Source organism: Salvelinus namaycush, chromosome 25 (assembly GCF_016432855.1).
Source record: "Salvelinus namaycush isolate Seneca chromosome 25, SaNama_1.0, whole genome shotgun sequence".
Taxonomy (NCBI): Eukaryota; Metazoa; Chordata; class Actinopteri; order Salmoniformes; family Salmonidae; genus Salvelinus; species Salvelinus namaycush.
This window is the reverse complement of record NC_052331.1, coordinates 40,939,338-40,963,409: the sequence shown is the minus strand read 5'-3', so window position 1 is coordinate 40,963,409 and position 24,072 is coordinate 40,939,338. Positions and strand designations below refer to the sequence as shown.

Sequence of the window (24,072 nt, the reverse complement as noted above, 5' to 3'; positions counted from 1 at the left end):
ACATGTTCAGCATTTTAGAGGTAAGAATACTCAGTGTTGGTCATCTCCTGAATCCAGCAGTGGAATCCAGGGGTGTGGTAAGGCTATTGTAGATGTATCCAGGACGTCAGAATGAGTATCAATATCATGACAGGTCTTCTCTATGACGGAAAGCTGACTGAAACATTATGTAAAGACTCAGATGTAGAAGACATAAGATGTATTTCCACTCAGCCATGGACTCTTTGTTTACACTTCATGGCTTTTCTTAGACAGTATCCTCTGTAATTATTGGGACAGTGAAGCATTTTTTATTATTTTGTCTCTATACTCCAAAAGTTTGGATTTGAAATCAGACAATGGCAATGTGTTAAAGTTTAGAATGTCAGCGTTTTAATTTGAGGGTATTTTCATTCATATAGGGTGACAGGTAAGAAATTACTGCACTATGTATGTAGTCCTCCCATTTTAGAGTACCAAAAGTGTGTATTGAAGTAGTAAGTATATGTTCCCATGTTCATACCACGCAATGACCTCATCAAGCTTGTGACTCTACAAATTTGTTGGATGCATCTGCTGTTTGTTTTGGTTGTGTTTCAGATTATTTTGTGCCCAATAAAAATGAATGGTAAATAATGTGTTGAGTCACCTTTATAGTAAATAACAATAGAATATGTTTCTAAACACTTCTACGTTAATGTGGATGCTACCACGATTACAGATATTACTGAATGAATCGTGAATAATGATGAGTGATACATTATTTGACACAATACATTATTTACCATTCATTTCTATTGGGCACAAAATAATCTGAAACACAACAACAACAAACAACAAAAGCAAATGTAGTCATTGCATGCTAGGAATATGGGACCAAATACTTCACTTTTTACTATTTTAATACACATACAAATGAATACTTTTAGTTTCCTAAAATGGGGGGACTATTTAAAAGTGCTATAATCTCTAAACAGTTCACTTGATATGGATTAAAGCTGACAGTCTGCACTTTAACCCCATAGCCAAAATAAGAAAATATGCTTCACTGTCCAATTAAATACGGAAGGCACTGTATCTTGGACTGGACATTAAATTACCAGAGCTCCATTCAGCCCTCATAAAGGTGCTGAAACCAAATGAACATACAGTATATTACCTCCTGACTGAGAAGCATAGAAGGAAATACAACAACTGTATGAGTTTCACTGGTATCAGTTTGCGTTTGCTGCCGCCGTTGGTGATGGGGGCCTCTTGTTTTTCAACTGTCACCAGACGGAGCACAAACACTGGGTTCAGGTAGTCATTACATTCTCCCCTGCTTGCTACCTGCTTTTAAAACTGTCAGCAGCAGTTGGCTACACCTTGAGGCCAAAGTGTGCTTCTGGAAACCTGTGGAAATATGCACTGAATTGCAGGTGTCGTCTTGTAAATGTTTGGTTTCTGCTGGTTGTAGAGAGTTTAGACCATCTCCACTAGAGAATGGACTACTGAGGATAAATGACATTTACTGCTCACTGAAACCATCTATTTTCTCAAAAGGGTTTTAAAACAGATTTGAGTAAAACAGCTCTGTAGTTTTATCTTAGTTTTCATGTGTTGGGCCAAGTTCCCTCACATACATTAAACCTAGTCCTGGACTATAATATATGTTCAATGGAGAATCTCTACTGGGGATCTCCTCCAAGTTTACAAGAACTCAGCTGCGTTTTAAACAAGACTGTGGGAACAACTATGAAGTGAAAGGAAGAAATAAAATAAATCAAGATTAAACTCATTTGTTGATTTGTCTTTTATTCTCTGGTTTTACAACACAAAGACAGAAATAGCATCAGGATATATAAAGCACAGTCACAGACAGAAAAATGAAACATATGACATCATAAGAACAGCCCTTAGCCATGTTATATTGGCCATATACCACACCTCCTCGGGCCTTACAACTTAATTAAACCAGTCCCATTTAAATAGGGCTTCAATATACGTTGCTAACGCTTCATGTAAAGATGACATTGTTTTCTGTAGATGTGCTGGTCTATCATCATGTAAGTAAAAAACACTTTTCTGTCCCAGACTGCTGCTTTATCACGTGTATATTGTGGATGGTAGTATTTAGTGAAATTGACAGTGTCCTTGAATGGAGACGAACTAAAGTGCTCAACATGCTAATTTCAGACTTTAGGAAAATGACACCCGAGCACATCGATAGAAAATGACCAACAATCCAGCAACATGTTTACATTCATGAGTCATGGCCAGTCTGATCTGTCCAAGGAAAGGCCTTTGAACAAGGATAATAAACTAATCAAACAAATAGGTTTAGAAACCATAAATGGAGTTTTGGACAATTCCCCTTTATGTACTGATGTTCTAGGACAGAGAACATCTATTCAAAATAGTATCAGGCAGATATCACATCACAGGAGAGTGATGACTCCCATGCCCAAGCACACAGCCGCAGATGTTCTGTGGGGGAGTCAAACCTCTTGAACCACGCTCACTCTGAATTATCTCTGGTTCACACTGCTGCTCATATCACCGCAGTCTATTTAAACATATAATTACATTTCAGGTATTAAGTTACAATGTTCATTAGTTATAGTAAACTGGGTGCTTTGATCCCTGAATACTGATTAGCTGAAAGCCGTGGAAAATCAGACCATATACCACAGGTATGACCCCAAAATATTTTTACTGCTCTGACTATGTTGGTAACCCGTTTATAATAGCAATAAGGCACCTCAGGGGTTCGTGGCATATGGCCAATATATCACGGCTAAGTGCTGTATCCAAGGACCCAGCATTGTGTCGTACATAAGAACAGCCCTTAGACGTGGTATATTGGCCATATACCACACCTCCTCGGGCCTTACTGCTTAAATATACCAGTCCCATTCAAATAGGGCTCAAGATTCTCACTGTACAACACATCTGTACAGGTGCTTTATCTCTTCCTCATGCTTCTTATTCAAGTCATTGATTTCCTCAGTCAGTTTTGTTTTATCATGACCATATAGAGCAATCAAAAGATCATACTCCTCTTTGTGCTTTTGTATTAGTTTCTCCTTCTCTTCTTCATGTTGATCCAATACTTTTTGGAAGTCATTTTCATATTTCTCTTTAAAGTTATTCATTTCCTCTGCATGTCTTCTGGCCTCTTGTTCATATTTATCCATCATTTCTTTTGTTTCCCTTTCGTGCTCTGCCCTCATTTCCTTCCATTTCTTCTCTTCTTGTTCTCTCCTGACTTTATCTTCCTTCTCCTTCCTCCTGTTTTCTTCTTCACGTTCTTGTTGAAATGTTTCCTCCAGTTTTCTTAGTCTTAGTCTCTCCTCCACTCCTCGATTTACATCCTCTTGAAATCTTCTTTCCTGTTCCTCTCTACGTTCTCTCTCCCACTGCTCTTGTTGCATTGTCATTTTGTCTGTCAACTCTCTCCTCTTTTCTTCAAAGTCTTTTTCAATTTTTTCTCTTTCTTTCTGCTCTATTTCTCTAGTTTGCTCTTCTGATTGCTTCATCTTTATTCTATCTTGTTCCCTCTCTCTTTCAAACTGCTCTCTCAATCTCCTCTGTTTTTCTTCTTGTTCTACAAGAGTGTCTGCCTCCTTCTGTCTCCTTAGCCTTTCTTCTTCCTGGTGTCTGTCTCTTTCTTTCTTCAATTGTTCCTCCCATTCCTCTTTTTCTCTACGCATGACCTCTTGGAGTTCTGTTTGACCTTTCTCTGCTTCCTCTATTTTTCTTTGCCACTCTTGTCTTTCTTTCTCTTCATTCTTTCTCCTCTCATCCTCTTCTTTCTCTCTCCTTTTACTTTCTTCCTCCTGTTCCCTTTTTAGTTTATCAAACTTCCTTTCTTGATTTTGAAGCTGTTCTTCTCTGTCTTTCTCTTCTTTTCTCAGTTTTTCCATCCTCATGTTATATTCTTCTTCCTTTTCTCTTTGCAGGTTTTTCAACTTTATTTCCTGAGTTTTTATCTCTTTTTCCATCTTCTCTTTTTCTGTGTCCCATATTTCTTTTTTCAACTTTTCATCTTCTTTCCTTTTTTTGTCCTCCAACTCTCTTTCTTCCTTCTCTGCTTTCTCCTTTTCTTCATGCTCTTTTCTAATAGCGTCCTCTCTCTCTCTCAACAGTTTTTCTCTCAGCTGTCTTTCCTCCTGAACTTTCAATCTCTCCTCTTCCAACTTTGACTTCATCTTTTCCATGTCTGTTTCATGGCTGACCTTCAGTTTCTCCATGTCAGCCTTTATCTCCATCTCTCGCTGCTTCAGTATTGCTTCCTGTTTTTGTTTAATGGATGCCTCTGCCTCCTGGAACATCTCATTGGTGTAGAAACTGCCCTTGTTCATGGACACCATTTTGTTAATCTTCTTAAGAAGCTCAGTGACCTGTGTGCGGTTATTTTTGTCTTTGTTGTTGAAGAGATGGAATCTGTCTCCACAATCTCTGATCAGTTTTTTCAGTTTGGCATGCTTGCTTTTCCCAATGTAATCTTGAATTGATTTATTTTTCAAGTCATCTCCTCTAGTAAACAGAACTAAGCAGAACATTCCTGCCCGTGGACCAAAGGTTTTCTCTATGAGGTCCAAAGTGTCCAGCTCCTCCTGTGTGATTCTCCCGACACTCAACACTATGATAAACACATGGGGTCCAGGAGCTGACAGAGAAACACATTTCACTATCTCTTGCTGAACATCTTTATTAGACAGTGTTGTGTCAAAAAGGCCAGGTGTGTCCACCACAGCAACTGTTCTTCCATCAACTCTGCCGACTGCCTTCTTGCAAACTGTTGTCACAGAATCAGGGCTGGATTCAGACTCAAATTCATCTCTGCCCAGGATAGTGTTTGCAGAGGCGCTCTTCCCATTTCCAGTTTTCCCAATCAGCACCACCCTTATGCACTCTGTGATGGAGCATTCCATTTCAGCACCTACAAATTAAACAATAAATTATATTAAATTCATGTTAATCACTGCATGAACTGATATTGAAATCAACACAGAAGGTTCATAGTGTTAAATCATTGTTTTCCCAATCACTGCCCAATATTTGTTCCTCCGTGTGTTCAACAAACTCACCTTGTGACATGTTCCTGATTCTCTCCTCTAAATCCTTGATTCTTCTGTTCTTTTCCTCCAGTTCTGATTGGTGTTTAGCCTCCATGTACATGTACAGAGTGTAGCAGGTTCTGCTCTGATCCATCATTTTGACTATTTCTGCTACAAGTTCTGTCGTCTGCTTGGCGTTCTCAATCTTCAAAGCTTCAATGATTTTATACCGCCCTCCGCATATCTTGATCAGTTGCTTTGTGTCTGCATTTTGTTCCACAAAGTCAACTGCAGTTTTATCAACTGGAATGTAATCCTGTCTAAACAGGACCATGACAAAGTCATTGACTCGTGAGCTGAGAATCTTCTGGATGGTCTCCAACTCTCCTTTGTCTTCATCAGTGAGTGGACCCAAAGGTACAACCAGGAGGAAAGCATGGACTCCAGAGTCACAGAGAGAGACACAGTGGAATGTCTCACGCATCACTTCCTCCTGAGTGAGATGTGTTCTATACAGAGCAGGCAGCTCGATGAGGGTGACAGGCCGACCACACACCTCTCCTTCTCTCTTCACACACACTGAGGAGGAGCTGGACTTTGGACTGGACTCTGTCTGACCCAGTATGACATTGGCTATAGAAGTCTTCCCAGCTCCTCTTCTGCCACACAGAACCATGTTCAGTCTCTGAGCCTTTGGTGTCATGGTATCATGTGTCGTCTCTTCATTGGAGGTGAGGTATCTCCATTCATTCTCCTCTACCATCTTTTCTATCTTTTCAGTTAACTCTTTGTGGTCACTTCCTTGTTTGTACATTTCATGATGCCTTCCTCCACATTCTTCAATCATTTGTCTCAGATGAGGATTTCCTGCGACTCCCTTGTGGTGAGTAATGATCACCATTGAGTACTTGAAGGACTCTTTACCAAATATACTCAGGATCAACTTGAATGTGTTTCTGTTCTCCTCTGTGAACTCATCAGACTTCAACACCAGTAGGAACCCATGAGGCCCAGGAGCAGAGAGGGACTTACATTTCTCCATCTCCTGCATCAGGGACTCCACTGGCAGAGCAAATAAGTCTGGAGTCTTTACAACAGTAACAGACTTGCCTTTCACCTTCCCAGTGGCTGAATCACAAGGCCGTTTATAGTTGAAGAAATGAGCAGGCCTAAAAGCCTCTTTCTGTAGGATCATGTTACCCACTGTACTCTTCTTGTCGTCATTCTTCCCCAGAAGCACAATCCTGAGTGAAGACACTGTAAAACACATGTACACATTGATTAGTATAAGGATATGCATATGAAACATAATGTAGTTTACCTGTTTACCAAATGTTCACACTGGAGGATTGTCCCTGTTGTGAATTAATAATGCTTTTCTCCCAATGCTTGTTGTCAAAAAGCTTAACAGTAGTAGTCAGTAATATTGAGCCAGTACAGTTCCACAATGTTATTTAGCTCAGTGATTCCTATGGAATCCCTCACATTGTATGCCAGAGCGTCACGTTTAATGGCCACAATACGGCAAATCGCTGCACTAAGCATGTTGAGCGACATTTCTTTTTGTATCCACCAGAGGGAGCAATGACCTCAAATTGATAGATACTATTGGTTTATGAGCTGTGAACTCATACCACATTCTAATCGGTAAAAGTATTAAAACAAAACAATGACATGAGCATGATACTATAAAGTACAGTAGGACCTCAGAGATACAAACACGTTGGGAATGGAGGTCGGCAGAATATTGAAATGGTGAATAAGTCATTAAGAAACCTTTTATATATTTTCTTTCAACGTCACGTCTACTTACACAGATTTTGTACCATCAGGATAGACATTTTGAAAACAGAATCAAAAATTAGGAATGTGTCCTAATGACAAATCCTTCTGAGCCGTAGCCCTCCCTCTTAAATACCAAATAGTTACATTATGGTGTATAACTACTGAATTTACCCACATTTTTCATGTCTACCTGATGGCTTCCGTCTTTCTTGCTTAACTGACTTGCATAGTTAAATAAAGGTGAAATTAAATTGTTTTGTTTGTTTCAAAATGTATGTCTGACATTTTATTATTTAACCAACACTGCAAGGGACTTTAACTGTGCTTTGGGTAAACTTGGATAAATCATCAACTGCTCCAGTCTCGAATCATAGAGCCCTTATTTACAATGATGGCTTGGACGTTTACCGAACTCATAATATTTAGCTTGGTAAAAAAACAACTGTTTAAAAAAAAATGCTTTGTATGATCTAAATTGAGTTAGGCCTTAGCACAAGCTATGGGCTTACAATTTGCCTGGGTTGGTTGTTGTTTAGGAAGAAGTTCTAAATGCTTTACTTCAGCCTCCAATTGTTCCTTATTTTTCATTCTAAGCTTCTTGATCAGAGAGCCTTGGGAAATGATTTAAGGCATTTGTCCTTGTGTTTGTTCCCTGTAAACAAAACTCAAGAGGTTGCACTGCACCAAGAGCCCAGCGTCGAGCCTTCTTGTGAGCAAACTTATTTATAATATCTTTAAAGTACATTTTTCTAGCTAACTGGTTTTCAATTGAAAGGATGGCAAGGCTGTTCAACCTGTCTTGGCACACTGTAGATCTTAGATAGTTCCAGCTTACTGAAGGCACGTTCACCTCCAGCAACTGTTACAGGCATTGAACAGAAGATTCGCAGTGCAATGCACACCTCTCCAAAAATGCTCTGTCGCTGCATCTTGTGGATGGCATTTGGGAGCTCTACAGGAGGAAGACCATCTGAAAAAGTGCCACCATATATCATCTTTAGATGTCGCATTTCATTTTGAAATCCATCTGTGAGATCTTTGGAATACTTGTTTCTCAATTTGTGGCAAGATACACGAAATTGGTTATCAGTCATTTTCCTAAATGTAAGTATTGGTGAAAACTCCTCGCATATAGCTGTAATCGTGTGGAACCGCATGTCCAAACTACTGATTATACTATCCAGAACCACATAAAACACTGTGTTGTGAAATCCAGTGACTGACTTCTGTTAATTTGCTATGTCATCTTCAGTCTCATCAGGGAAATGTTTTATTTTCTTCTGGTGGCTCCTCTGTTCATTGTGAAACTGAGCAGTTCCACCCATTTAATTTGCCACCATGGAGGCTTCTGCCAGAAGAGCGTCCCATTGATTACGAAGGCCTGAGCCTTCTTTTGCAGTATGTGTGCTTTAATTCCCTTCCTTTTCCCTGACATATTTGCACCATTATCATAGCCTTGACCACGGCAATCTGCTATGTCAATACTATGCCCTTCCAATGCTCTCAAAATCATTTCAGAAATTTCAATGCCTGTCTTTCTAGCAAAGTCTTTAAAATCAAGAAAACGTTCAATTATTTCCCATTCATCTGTTCCCTGAACTTTATCTTTGTGTACATATCTCACCAATAATACATTTTGCTCAGTATGGGAAATGTCTGGAGTTGCATCACATATAACCAAGTAATAGATTGCATTTTCCATTTCATAAATTATTGTTTTCAAAACCCTTTGACCACATATTCCTATGAACTCGTTTGGCTCTCAGGGCTGAGGTAATGAGTCGTGCTCCTTTATGTCCCTGACTTTCTGTAAGTACTCACGTAATAGCAGGTCATAATTTGACAACAGTTCAAGTAAGCCCAGGAAATGTCCATTATGCACATCATACATCATCAAGATTGAATGGTTTCCCCCGGAATGACATATTTCTAGATGCTAAGTACAGTGTCACATCCATTCTAGAAGTGCTCTGTTTTTATACATTTCTGACTGGATTTGTTTCTGCAGCTGACTGTCTATACCTGTAGCTGTTGTTACAGTATGCTGCAGATTTTTCCATTTCCAGTAACAGTTCTTGTGAGACACACCATCCTCATGCTCTGGTAGTGTGTCATACATTCTCCGCCATTTCACTGATGATATCTTATAGCCATCCTTACTATTCAGAGAACTGGGTGATGGTTTACTTTGCTGATGAGAAAAGAGAACACATGGAATGCAATATAATGCCTTTACAATCTTACTATAAATAAGCCAGTCTCTGCACCTTTTCTCTTCCATTTGCTGACTTACTGTACTGTAAATAGTTGGGGAACGCCTTGCCTTCTGAGTCTGGTGGCATGATTTTATACAGTTCTGTCTCCTCACCACACCTGTTGGCTAGTCTGCGAACAATAGCTGCTCTTTCATGGCCTTGTACTTTCTCTGGCCACAGTGCTGGATCATCTAAAATCTCATCTTCCTCACTTTGAATCTGTCCATACTCTTCCTTTCCCTTATTACTTGCTTGTTCAATCTCTTCTGTCACTCCTTCACTGGTACTGCTGCTACTCTTTAACTCCTCTTCCTCCTCCCTGCTCTCCTCTGCATCACAGTCTGTCTGACAGCTTTCTGCTGAGATTCTGCCTACCTGGGGCTCTCTAGTCACTAGGAGGTGAGTAAACAAAGGGAATTTTAGGTTTAATGTTCACTCCTACAAAAGGTTACAATACAAAAAAATATACTACTGAAAGAAAAAAACATGAATAGTATACATATCAAATAGAATACATATTTAAGTGTGTCTGAATCATCATGTGCCTAACTTTACAATTTAAAAATGGTCTAGTTATGCTGCCACTGCTACAAAACACCTGCTTCACCTCCAAGATCCGCTGTTTCAACTTCATGTAGTAAGCACACGATGGGATTTTTGTCTACAGCAGTGGTAGTAGTAGTAGCATCTACAGTATGGATAGGTAGCCTACATGTTAGGTTTTAATTTTAGTCTAGCTAGCTAACAAATATCACACAAATATTGGGGAATAGATTTATTATTATTATTATTTAGGATAGGATAAAGTAATCCTTCTAACACCCCCCCCCCCCCCCCCCCCCCCCCCCTAAAAGAGTTAGATGCACTATTGTAAAGTGGTTGTTCCACTGGATATCATAAGGTGAATGCACCAACTTGTAAGTCGCTCTGGATAAGAGCGTCTGCTAATTGACTTAAATGTAATGTAAAATGTAAATTATAATATCTAAATAATAGCTAATTAGCTAGCCATAGCTGGTAGTGGTAGCTCATCATCATCATCATCATCATGTTAATAATTACTGCTCTGACCGAGCCGAGTGAGTCCACGGTAGACAGCTACCTGTAGCTAGCAAGCTATCAAGCTTGTTATATTGGCTAGCTAGGCTACTCGGTTCGTCAAGGCTATCCTTTATCTCCTGCTCTGTTCTCCTTAGTCATAGAACCTCTGGCTGAGGCAATAAAGTCTAGTAATAACATCAGGGGCATCTCTGTAGATGGCGAAGAGCATAGAACTGTATTATTTGTTGATGATGTGCTTTTATATATCTCTAAACCACTGCAGTAATGGACATCATATCTGAATATGTGACTCGTTTCAGGAAACTAGGCGTATGTGGCGCATCATCACTTCACAGAAGAGCCATTTAAACGTAAACTCAATTTTTTTTATCAAAAGTATTGCTCTCCGCTTTCTGGAGGACCGAGTTTTGAAATCAGTGGAATTAGAGTATGATAGCTAAGGAGATGGATAAAATACCTGTTCCGGATTACATCTTCAGACTAAGGGCGACCATGGCATCCATGACAGAGAGTGCAGAGTGTGAGAAGCATCCGTCCATGTATACGGGTAAGATAGTCTAGCTAGCTACACTTTCATATATTACACGTTTTTAATTTTGTCAGAAAGTAGTTTTCATTTCAAGTTAAAGTGGACTTTTAGCTAGTTAGCTAAAGTTAGCTGGCTGGCTCGCTAGTTAACGTTACGTGTATGATCTGTGTAGTAATATTGTTTGTATCTCAGAGCCATTTGCTTTGCTAGTTATAGCTAGCTAACATTGAACCTGGTTGGTTAGCTACCTGCAGATGCATGCAGGGTTGTAATGTCATGAGTTGGGATTATGGTTCTGTCACGACGTGGCCCTTTTGGGTGTATATCGTGGCTCCCCCCCTCTCTTCCACCACAGGTTTTACAACGGTCATAAATTCCGGGTAGAAACTCGCTTCCCTGACATTGAGTATTGTGGGAGAGAGCCTATGGAGAACAAGACATTCTTCTTGTCCAAAACTCCTAATCCCCAAAATTGGAGAATGAAACAATATTTATATTTTTGAGAATGTGGGAATTGCCCGTGGGTATTTAAAGAACAATCTTGTCGAATTTGTTTCATTTGATGATCTCATGAAGGACAGGAAACACACAATTTTGTGTACACTTCTCAATTATGGGGTTTGCATCTGATGGTTGTGTAAAATATATGATTGAATATAAAACAATTTGTGAGAAGATGTAATGTGATGTTGGCCTTCTAAATGAGATACTTGTTTAGATATAAAGTTTTAACTAGTCAGTGGCCACACCCCCGTGAGCCCAGATGTTATAGCAGGCGTCATGGAACTACCCCTTCTTCCACAGAGTATAAAACCACCCGTGACAAAATGTACATTAGTGTCACGGATCCCTCCAGAAATTCATTACCTGTCCCCTATTCACACCTGTCCCCTATTCCCACTGATTAGTACTTGTATAAGTGTGCCCTTTGGTTTCCATTGGGCTGTCCATTATTGTTACAATGTCCGTTGGTGCGTGTGAGTACCTGTGCTGTGTGTTTTGGCTTTCGTGCCATTGTGGATTGCGCAGATGATTACAGTTTTCGTCCAGTGTGATAATCATTGTGCTTGTGTTATTTATTCGAGGTACTCCTTGCTCTTTTGTTTGGGTTTCAACCCTGTGTTTTGTTACGTGTTTGTTTGGTCTTCATGCCCTTACACAGCACGCCGTAATTTGGGCTTAATAAAAAAAACTATTAAACATTCCTGCACCTGTCTCCCGATTTATACTTACAATTAGACCAGAAAATATGGAGCTGTCGCTACATGTTAAAATGGTTGGCAACTCTACAAAAGGATGAGACCAGAGAACGTGGAGATCATTCCCATGTTGAAATGGCTAAGAAATCTACAAACTAAAGAACAATTATTCAGGCTGCAGCTGTTTATTAAATACTTTAGTCTGGAAAACGCATTCGATTTAAGAACATTTCCGAATGGTACTCTGGTGGACAAACAAGGCTTTCTGTCGACTGACTATCCAGCAGACGGACCGGCGACCACAGAGAGGGACAACAAAGGCATACACTTGTAAATATGTAAATTGCCATTTATTTTCGAATGAGCGGTTGTTCATGTTCAAAGTATAGGCATTTCCATGGTCAACAGTATGTACTTGAATCCACTCTGAGTTTCCCGCTCTTGAGCTGTCCCCACCCCCTTTCCTTTGTCTACCAAGCCGTCATATCGGTTTTGTCCTCTAGGGACTTTTTCTTTGTACCATGTAGTAACCAATGTATGACCTATTGTGCGTGTGTGTGTGTGTTGTGTGTGTGTGTATGTAATTCTGTGATTGATTAAGTTAGTTAGTAAATAAATAATTAAGCCAATTTGTATATCCCTGATTCATGATCTATGTTAGGGTTCGTGCAGATATCCAAGGGTTTGCGACATTCAGAATATGACTGAGGTAATAATACAGTAATAAGTGACTAATAGATAAGATGAAAATATCTGAAGAGTTATATTCGGGAAATTGAAACTCTATAAACCACATTTTCCATAGTGCCCCGACTTCCTAGTTAATTAAAGTTACATGATTAGTTTAATTGCGTAATTAAATTACACATAGAGAATTGATTTGATAATAAACAGTCTTCACATGTAATGATAGTCAACGCTACGACAGTTCATTGTTTAGTTAGCTAGCTACATGTCTTAAAAAAAGACTCCACTATGCAAGTAACATTGAACCTGGTTGGTTAGCTACCTGCGGATATGGTTCATAGTTTAGCTAGCTATATGATTTCAGAGCACTCTCGTCTGTGTGCCAGAGCGCAAAATAACTGACACATTTAAGAACGCTCAACACCTGTTGAATATGGCCGGTGTCAGTAAACGTTGGAAAAAAGCGTAAAATGTTGCCAGCACAGTTATCGTCACCAACGCTCTTGATAACATAAAAACAGCCTAACCAGCTCTGCTAGGGCAAGTAAAATGGTCAGTGAGCTGTTCTCTCGTGTCTGGAAGTAGCTAGCAAGCTAGCCAATGTTAGCCAGTTAGCTTGGGTGCTTGACTACTGTTGCTAGGACAGAATGCTCGGATCAACCATTAAAAAGATGGGTGGGGCTAAAGCTTAAGAGGGGGTGAACGATGCTGAATAGGTGTAGGCAGAGGGCTCTCCAGTAGTAGTACCAAAACATTCAAAGGCCATTTTCTCAAAAGTGAGGTTACAAGTTTATCAACTTTCAAAGCAGAATTACTTTCCCATTGTTCCTCAACTGTAGTGTATGATATACCATTTTCTAGCTCTGAGTATCTACTTTTATCCAATGTAAGAAACACAATTTAAAATGTTGTTACACCGATTTGAGACGGTTGGTCACATACAGTTGAAATCGGAAGTTTACAAACACGTTAGCCAAATACGTTTGAACTCGTTTAAAAATTCCCTGTTTTAGGTCAGTTAGGATCACCACTTTATTTTAAGAATGTGAAATGTCAGAAAAATAGTAGAGAGAATGATTTATTTCAGCTTTTATATATTTCATCACATTCCCAGTGGGTGAGAAGTATAAATACACTCAATTAGTATTTGGTAGCATTGCCTTTAAATTGTTTAACTTGGGTCAAACATTTTGCGTAGACTTCCACAAGCTTTGCACAATAAGTTGGGGGAATTTTGTCCCCTTCCTCCTGACAGAGCCGGGGTAACTGAATCAGATTTGCAGGCCTCCCTGCTCGCACACACTTTTTCAGTTCTGCCCAAAAATTTTCTATAGAATTGAGGTCAGGGCTTTGTGATGGCCAATCCAATACCTTGACTTTGTTGTCCTTAAGCCATTTTGCCTCAAAGTATGCTTGTAAGTATGCTTGGGGTCATTGTCCATTTGGAAGACCCATTTGCGACCAAGCTTTAACTTCCTGACTGATGTCTTGAGATGTTGCTTTAATATAGCCACATAATTTTCCTCCCTCATGATGCCACCTATTTTATTAAGTGCACCAGTCCCTCCTGCAGCAAAGCACCCCCACAACATGATGCTGCCACCCCCATGCTTCACGGTAGGGATGATGTTCTTCGGCTTGCAAGCATCCCCCTTTATCCTCCAAACATAACGATGGTCATTATGGCCAAACAGTTCTATTTTTGTTTCATCAGACCAGAGGACATTTCTCCAAAAAGTACGATCTTTGTCCCTATGTGCAGTTGCAAACCGTAGTCTGGCTTTTTTATGGCGGTTTTGGAGCAGTGGCTTCTTCCTTGCTGAGCGGCCTTTCAGGTTATGTCGATATAGGACTCGTTTTACTGTCGATAAAGATACCCGTTTCCTCCAGCATCTTCACAAGGTCCTTTGCTGTTGTTCTGGGATTGATTTGCACTTTTCGCACCAAAGTATGTTCATCTCTGGGAGACAGATGAACATGGTACCTTAAGGTGTTGGACCAGACTTGTGGAGGTCTACAATTTGTTTTCTGAGGTCTTGGCTGATTTCTTTTGATTTTCCCATGATGTCAAGCAAAGAGGCACTGAGTTTGAAGGTAGGCCTTGAAATACATCCACAGGTATACCTCCAATTGACTCAAATGATGTCAGTTAGCCTATCAGAAGCTTCTAAAGCCATGACATAATTTTCTGAAATTTTCCAAGCTGTTTAAAGGAACAGTCAACTTAGTGTATGTAAACTTCTGACCCACTGGAATTGTGATAAGTGAAATAATCTGTCTGTAAACAATTGTTGAAAAAATTACTTGTGGCATGCACAAAGTAGATGTCCTAACTGACTTGCCAAAACTATAGTTTGTTCACAAGAATTTTGTGGAGTGGTTGAAAAACGAGTTTTAATGACTCTAACCTAAGTGTATGTAAACTTCCGACTTCAACTGTATGGTAACCTGTCAGGGTACAACATTAATGTGGATAAATCCATGGCTTTACCTGTCACATCTGCTCCTTCCACACCCCCTAGTGGACATCCGGTGTCTCCTTGACCTGCAGCCACTCCTCTAGTACACACTCTCTCTCTCTCCCCCTCCCTTTCTGTTTGTGTGTGATTGTGTGGTTGGAAACAGGTGTGCTGGAGCCAGAGCGGCTCCTCACCAGCTGCAACCCGTTCCATATCAAGACCTCTACAAATACTCAGTCCTGCCACTTCCACTCTGTCAAATCGTAATCTCCGTTCAGTCAGTCATGCTGCTAGCTGTTTGTTATTATTTAAGATCCTGTATCCTGTTGTGCATGTTTCTTTGCCTGATGCTGTTTCTCCTCCTCACTGCAGTTTTGCTGCTTCTGACCCTTTCATCCCTGTTTTCTGGTCTGAGTCTGCTCTTGGGTTCCCCTGCCTAACATTACATCTACTTAGAAATGTTCTCTCCAATTCACTGAAACAGGCTTTAAATACTTTAAATACAGTACCAGTCAAAAGTTTGGACACCTACTCATTCAAGGGTTTTTCTTCATTTTTAGTGTTTCTACTTTGTAAAAATAACACGTAGTAACCAAAAAAGTGTTAAACGAATCCAAATATATTTTATAGCCATCCTTTGATGACAGCTTTGCACACTCTTTGAATTCTCTCAACCAGCTTTAAAGAAAGAACATTTTTAACTAAGCAAATCAGTTAATAACAAATTCTTATTTACAATGACGGCTTAGTTATCTGCCTTGTTCAGGGGCAGAACGACAGATTTTTATCTTGTCAGCTTGGGGATTTGCTCAAACAACCTTTCTGTTACTGGCCCATCACTAACCACTAGGCTACCTGCTTCATGAGGTAGTCACCTGGAATGCATTTCAATTAACAGGTGTGCCTTGTTAAAAGTGAATTTGTGGGATTTCTGTCCTTAATGTGTTTGAGCCAATCAGTTGTGTTGTAGGGGTGGTATACAGAAGATAGCCCTATTTGGTAAAAGACCAAGTCCATATTATGGCAAGAGCAGCTCAAATAAGCAAAGAGAAACGACAGTCCATCATTACTTTAAAACATGAAGGTCAGTCAATCCGGAAAATTTCAAGAACTTTAAAAGTTTTTAAGTGCAGTTGCAAAAACCATCAAGCGCTATGATGAAACTGACTCTCATGAGGACCGCCACAGGAAAGGAAGACCCAGAGTTACCTCTGCTGCAGACGATACGTTCATTAGAGTTACCAGCCTCAGAAATTACAGCCCAAATAAATGCTTCACAGAATTCAAGTAAGACACATCTCAACATCAACTTTTCAGACGAGACTGCGTGAATCAGGAACTTCATGGTCGAATTGCTGCAAAGATGCCACTACTAAAGGACACCAGTGAGAAGAAGAGACTTGCTTAGGCCAAGAAACACAAGCAATGGACATTATAATTATTTATATAACTAGGCAAGTCAGTTGAGAACAAATTCTTATTTACAATGAAGGCCTACCCAGCTAAAAACCCTCCCCTAACCCGGACGACGCTGGGCCAATTGTGCGCCGCCCTATGGGACTCCCGATCACGGGCGGTCGTGATACAGCCCGGGATCGAACCTGGGTCTGTAGTGACACCTCTACCACTGCAATGTTCCTTAGACTGCTGCACCACTCAGGATCCCAGACCGGTGAAAATCTGTCCTTTGGTCTGATGAGTCCAAATTTTAGATTTTTGGTTCCAACAGCTGTGTCTTTGTGAGACGCAGAGTAGATGAACGGATGATCTCCGCATGTGGTTCCCACCGTGAAGCATAGAGGAGGAGGTGTGATATTGTGGGGTTGCATTGCTGGTGACACTGTCTGTAATTTATTTAGAATTAAAAGGCACACTTAACCAGCATGGCTACCACAGCATACAGCAGCGATACGCCATCCCATCTGGTTTGCACTAAGTGGGACTATAATTTATTTTTTAACAAGACAAAGACCCAACACACCTTCAGGCTGTGTAAGGGCTGTTTGAGCGAGAAGGAGAGTGATGGAGTGCTGCATCAGATGACCAGGCCTCCACAATCACCCGACCTCAACCCAAACCATCTCAATTGGGTTGAGTTGTACCGCAGAGTGAAGTAAAAGAGGCCAACAAGTGGTCAGCATATGTGGGAACTCCTTCAAGACTGTTGGAAAAGCATTCCAGGTGAAGCTGGTTGAGAGAATGCCAAGAGTGTGCAAAACTGTCATCAAGGCAAAGGGTGGCTACTTTGAAGAATATCAAATATAAAATATCTTTGGATTTGTTTTACACTTTTTTGGTTACTACATGATTCCATATGTATTATTTCATAGTTTTGATGTCTTCACTATCATTCTACAATGTAGAAAATAGGACAAATAAAGAAAACCGCTTGTATAAGTATGGTTTCTAAACTTTTGACTGGTACTGTATATATTTGTAAAAATAATAAAACAATTTCCTGTAAATGTATTTTCCGAAGATACAGCACTGTAGCATATAGATTTATGTAGGCCATCAGGTGAACATTACGGGAAACAAAAACATTCTCTCTCCCTTGAATTGTTAGCGTGGTTACTCTGTCTCTTTTTAGAGAATCATGGCTAGTCGCAGTCAGAAACGCATTCTGCGCACTTTAATGCACAGACAGGGTAAATGACTGAGGGGCTTGAGATTTATGACTTGTTTCAGGAAACTAGACATTTGAATGTAAACTGTTCTTTTTTATCACAATGCGTTTCTTTGGCAGAAATGCCTTCTGGAACAGTTTAACTTTCATACGCCTTAATAACAAACTTGTATGCCATCTGTAAATATGAATACAATTGTTAAATTACAAGCCTATTTGGTTTAGCCACGGTGGAAGCAGAGTAGGATAGCTAAGGAGATGGAGAGAATTCTGGCATTTGATTGCAAATATGTGGAGGGAGTCGAAAAGAGAATACACAGAAGGCTATTGTATAAAACATCTGTCTCCGGATTACATCTTCAAACTAAGAGCCATTGCATCCGTGACGGAGAGGGAGAAGCATACGGGTAAGAGAGTCTAGCAAGCTACATGTTCAGATATTATACATTTCTAATTTTGTCAAAGTAATTTTCATTGCAAGTTAAAGCGTACTGTTAGCTGGCAGGCTCGCTTGCTGACGTTACGTGTATGATCTGTGTAGTAATATTATTCATATCTCAGAGCCATTTGCATTGATAGTTATAGCCTAATGTAAACTAGCTAGCTAACATTGAACCTAGTTGGTTAGCTTTAACGTTAGCTACCTGCAGATTCATGCATACGTTATGTGTTGGGATTATGGTTCATTGTTTAGCTAGCTAGCTACATGTCTAAACAAAAACGTCTCCACTACGCAATTAAGCATTTCACTGTACCATTTACACCTTCTGTATCGTGTGCATGTGACAAATAAACTTTGATTTTATTTGATATAGTGTGTGTTTACCAGAGATGGTAATGTGAAGAACGTGACCTGCACCAAAGTCAAATTAGGATATAAGGCCAACGAGACAGTGTCCAAGTTCTAAAACTCTCCGGTAGAATGCCCTGCTTTTATTTCGTCACACTCACAACCGCAAGCTATTTTCTGTTAGCTCGCCATTAACTTGTAAATTATGATCTTGTTGTCAGTTTATTTTCCTGTAATAATGAATACCAATTAGCTAAGTTTAAGACTTTGTCAGCTATATGATATGGTCCTTATTTGAACTGGCTAACTTAACGTTAGCTAGCTAGATAACAAGCTAGAAACAAACCAAAACATTGTTTGGTAGATTGACATATACTACATTTATTTTTAAACGGGTGGGTTAATTGGTGTTAAAATAAACCAGTTATACTATTTTGGACCACCGGGCTGCTGATGTCATGCAGACTGTCATTTTTGTGTTTATACTTTTTCATAACGACAACAACAAGTTTGATGTCGGACAACAATAGAATGTTCATGATGTCACTGCGACAACTGTCTACAGACATGTCAATAGACATAGTATAAACCAGCCTTTAGTCTTGAAATCTTTGGTTGTTTGTTTAGCACATGGCCTCATATGTGAATCCTTAAAGAGATGGGTGGGGCTAAGGCTTAAGAGGGGGTGAACGATGCTGAATGGGTGTAGACAAAGAAGAGCTCTCCAGTAGGTGTACCAAAATATTCAAGGATAATTTTCTAAAAAGTGGGGTTACAAGTTTATCAAAGCAGAATTACTTTCCCATAGTTCCTCAACTGTACAACTCTTATTTGAGCATGTGCTTTTTGGCTATTAAGACCTCAGGAAAAAGATTGAATTTGTATCGGATATGTGAAAAAAACAGATTTGGGTCACTTCAAACTGCTAGTCTGAACAAGGAAGAAGTTAACAAAGCCCTTGCTAAACTGGTTAGTCAGCTAGTGTAATGACTGGATGCATATCTATGTTGCTTACAGAATCTCTGCCAAGCTGATGAAATGGAAACGCCACCCTGATCTTATAGGCAGGGCGTAGCTTGTGACCTTCTATAACAGGCTCTGGCACATTCAAGAGCTGCAGCCACAGTCAACTAGCTAGGCTGCGGTTACTGTACTATATTGTGGTCGGCACTTGGCAATATTGAAAACACAAAAATGCTACGGTCGTTTTAGTAAACAAATTATAAATAAATAGCTAGCTACATTACGACTCCAGTAAATTAGATAATGATGGATCTTTAAACAGTGATTATCCAACAAAGTATATTTAGTCACCAATTTAACTCCTAACTATGTTGCAAATGTAAAGCGCAAGTCATACCTATTGATCATTATCGCATGTGGATACTCAGAGATATTAAAATATGTATATTTCTATGAGTAAATAGGCAGGTGCATCATAATTCTGGTATTAGGTAATGGGCTATAGATTGTGTTTTTATGGTTCATCGACTGACGTCAAATTCCATTGTTGCTTAATAGAATGTTGAAAGTAATTTTCAAACCTAAATATATTTTTTTAGGTGTTACATTTTTATAAATATAAAGTGGAAAACAATAATATGGTGCCTGCCTGGTGAAGACCTTCTCCAGAACCCCTTGTTTCAGATATTTCCTGTAAATGTATTTTCCAAAGATAGAGCACTGAAGCATAGAGATTGAGGTAGACCATACTCGACGAAGAGCAGTTACCCAAGATGATCCCCCAAAATATATATATTTGCTTGTTTGGCATATTGAGTTAGACATGTAGGCCAACACTATGAATGATACATTACAAGCATTGATGAACATCAGGCCAAAATATATATTTCTAAGGTTTTACTGCTTACCTTCGTCTGTGGATGATGCAGCGTCCGCCATTTCATTATTAAAATGTCTGTACTGGGCCAGATAAATGAAAGTGAAAGTTGCAGTAAAACCTGTTCCTACCTGTTAAAGGGAGTTGTGGAGAGACTGAAATCTACATGTTGAATTTGTTTCTAACCCACTAACTTGAGCATTTGTAATCAGAATAACAATAAGACTGAATGTTCTTCACCTGGCATACTTAACTTGCATGCCCAAGTCATTTCAGTGAATTAAACCCAGCTCATTTAGCCATTAACAAGTCATCTCATTGAATTAAACGCAGCTCATTTAGCCATTAACAAGTCATCTCAGTGAATTAAACCCAGCTCATTTAGCCATTAACAAGTCATTTCAGTGAATTAAACCCAGCTCATTTAGCCATTAACAAGTCATCTCAGTGAACTAAACCCAGCTCATTTAGCCATTAACAAGTCATCTCAGTGAACTAAACCCAGCTCATTTAGCCATTAACAAGTCATCTCATTGAATTAAACCCAGCTCATTTAGCCATTAACAAGTCATCTCAGTGAACTAAAACTAACTCACTTAGCCATTAAATATTTTTTTAAATAAATCACATACCAAACATTCTGCCAGTTTCCAGTGGAGTCTTTTGGCAAACATTGTTAAACTAAATTTAATTTAAAAAAAAAACTCATAGTTTTGGACATATAATTCAAATAAATGGTATATTTGATTGATATTGGGCATATACTGTACACATCTCCAATCCCACATCAAAGTAATTAGAGAGGCCTGTAATTTTCATCATAGGTACACTTCAACTATGACAGACAAAATGAGAAAAAAAAAATCAGAAAATCACATTGTAGGATTTTTTATGAATTTATTTGCAAATTATGGTGGAAAATAAGTATTTGGTCAATAACAAAAGTTTATCTCAATACTTTGTTATATTTTATTTATTTTATTTATTTCACCTTTATTTAACCAGGTAGGCAAATTGAGAACACGTTCTCATTTACAATTGCGACCTGGCCAAGATAAAGCAAAGCAGTTCGACACATACAACAACACATAGTTACACATGGAGTAAAACAAACATACAGTCAATAATACAGTGAAAATAAGTCTATATACAATATGAGCAAGTGAGGTGAGATAAGGGAGGTGAAGGCAAACAAAATATATATATAAATAAATAAAAAAAAATATAAAAAGGCCATGGTGGCGAAGTAAATACAATATAGCAAGTAAAAAAAATAACACTGGAATGGTTGGTTTGCAGTGGAAGAAGGTGCAAAGTAGAGATAGAAATAATGGGGTGCAAAGGAGCAAAATAAATAAATACAGTAGGTAAAGAGGTAGTTGTTTGGGCTAAATTATAGATGGGCTATGTACAGGTGCAGTAATCTATGAGCTGCTCTGACAGCTGGTGCTTAAAGCTAGTGAGGGAGATAAGTGTTTCCAGTTTCAGAGATTTTTGTAGTTCGTGACCAGAGAGATATACCTGCTGGAGCGCGTGCTACGGGTGGGCGTTGCTATGGTGACCAGCGAGCTGAGATAAGGGGGGACTTTACCTAGCAGGGTCTTGTAGATGACCTGGAGCCAGTGGGTTTGGCGACGAGTGTGAAGCGAGGGCCAGCCAACGAGAGCGTACAGGTCGCAGTGGTGGGTAGTATATGGGGCTTTGGTGACAAAACGGATGGCACTGTGATAGACTGCATCCAATTTATTGAGTAGGGTTTTGGAGGCTATTTTGTAAATGACATCACCGAAGTCGAGGATTGGTAGGATGGTCAGTTTTACAAGGGTATGTTTGGCAGCATGAGTGAAGGATGCTTTGTTGCGGAATAGGAAGCCGATTCTAGATTTAACTTTGGATTGGAGATGCTTGATGTGAGTCTGGAAGGAGAGTTTACAGTCTAACCAGACACCTAGGTATTTGTAGTTGTCCACATATTCTAAGTCAGAGCCGTCCAGAGTAGTGATGCTGGACAAGCGGGCAGGTGCAGGCAGCGATCGGTTGAAGAGCATGCATTTAGTTTTACTTGTATTTAAGAGCAATTGGAGGCCACGGAAGGAGAGTTGTATGGCATTGAAGCTCGCCTGGAGGGTTGTTAACACAGTGTCAAGAGAAGGGCCAGAAGTATACAGAATAGTGTCGTCTGCGTAGAGGTGGATCAGAGACTCACCAGCAGCAAGAGCGACATCATTGATGTATACAGAGAAGAGAGTCGGTCCAAGAATTGAACCCTGTGGCACCCCCATAGAGACTGCCAGAGGTCCGGACAACAGACCCTCCGATTTGACACACTGAACTCGATCAGAGAAGTAGTTGGTGAACCAGGCGAGGCAATCATTAGAGAAACCAAGGCTGTCGAGTCTGCCGATGAGGATGTGGTGATTGACAGAGTCAAAAGCCTTGGCCAGGTCAATGAATATGGCTGCACAGTACTGTTTCCTATCGATAGCGGTTAAGATATCGTTTATGACCTTGAGCGTGGCTGAGGTGCACCCATGACCAGCTCTGAAACCAGATTGCATAGCGGAGAAGGTATGGTGGGATTCGAGATGGTCGGTAATCTGTTTGTTGACTTGGCTTTCGAAGACCTTAGAAAGGCAGGGTAGGATAGATATAGGTCTGTAGCAGTTTGGGTCTAGAGTGTCTCCCCCTTTGAAGAGGGGGATAACCGCAGCTGCTTTCCAATCTTTGGGAATCTCAGACGACATGAAAGAGAGGTTGAAAAGGCTGGTAATAGGGGTGGCAACAATTTCAGCAGATAGTTTTAGAAAGAAAGGGTCCAGATTATCTAGCCCGGCTGATTTGTAAGGGTCCAGATTTTGCAGCTCTTTCAGAACATCAGCTGACTGTATTTGGGAGAAAGAGAAATGGGGAAGGCTTGGGCGAGTAGCAGAGGGGAGGGCAGTGCTGTTGACCGGGGTAGGGGTAGCCAGGTGGAAAGCATGGCCAGCCGTAGAAAAATGCTTATTGAAATTCTCAATTATAATTGATTTGTCGGTGGTGACAGTATTTCCTATCTTCAGTGCAGTTGGAAGCTGGGAGGAGGTGTTCTTATTCTCCATGGACTTTACAGTGTCCCAGAACTTTTTTGAGTTTGTGTTGCAGGAAGCAAATTTCTGCTTGAAAAAGCTAGCCTTGGCTTTTCTAACTGCCTGTGTATACTGGTTTCTAGCTTCCCTGAAAAGTTGCATATCACGGGGGCTGTTCGATGCTAATGCAGAACGCCATAGGATGTTTTTCTGTTGGTTAAGGGCAGTCAGGTCAGGAGAGAACCAAGGGCTATATCTGTTCCTGGTTCTAAATTTCTTGAATGGGGCATGCTTATTCAAGATGGTGAGGAAGGCATTTTTTTAAAATATCCAGGCATCCTCTACTGACGGGATGAGATCAATATCCTTCCAGGATACCTCGGCCAGGTCGATTAGAAAGGCCTGCTCGCTGAAGTGTTTCAGGGAGCGTTTGACAGTGATGAGTGGAGGTCGTTTGATCGCTGACCCATTACGGATACAGGCAATGAGGCAGTGATCGCTGAGATCTTGGTTGAAAACAGCAGAGGTGTATTTGGAGGGCAAGTTGGTTAGGATGATGTCTATGAGGGTACCCGTGTTTACGGAATTGGGGTGATACCTGGTAGGTTCATTGATAATTTGTGTGAGATTGAGGGCATCAAGCTTAGATTGTAGGATGGCTGGGGTGTTAAGCATGTTCCAATTTAGGTCGCCTAGCAGCACAAGCTCTGAAGATAGATGGGGGGCAATCAGTTCACATATGGTGTCCAGAGCA

At 40.1% G+C, this 24,072-nt stretch overlaps 1 protein-coding gene across 1 annotated transcript; it reads right to left on the bottom strand.

The window, feature by feature from the left end:
- Positions 1-2,894: 2,894 nt before the first annotated feature.
- On the bottom strand, positions 2,895-20,315 carry LOC120019950 (GTPase IMAP family member 8-like). Its single transcript, XM_038963362.1, has 4 exons — positions 20,285-20,315; positions 9,274-9,453; positions 5,016-6,278; positions 2,895-4,876 (listed from the first exon to the last, which is right to left on the bottom strand). The coding sequence occupies exons 1-4, from the start codon at positions 20,313-20,315 to the stop codon at positions 2,895-2,897; spliced, it is 3,456 nt and encodes a 1,151-aa protein (XP_038819290.1).
- Between the last annotated feature and the right edge of the window lie 3,757 nt (positions 20,316-24,072).

What these genes read in the sequence shown, in the direction of transcription:
- LOC120019950 (XM_038963362.1), bottom strand. Translation starts at nt 20,315, where the DNA reads ATGGCGGACGCTGCATCATCCACAGACGAAG. An exon ending in TGCATCATCCACAGACGAAG is followed by an intron (nt 9,454 to 20,284) that starts GTAAGCAGTAAA and finishes CTCACCTCCTAG; the next exon opens with TGACTAGAGAGCCCCAGGTA. An exon ending in AGAGTATGGACAGATTCAAA is followed by an intron (nt 6,279 to 9,273) that starts GTGAGGAAGATG and finishes TGTGTTTTACAG; the next exon opens with TGTCTTCACTCAGGATTGTG.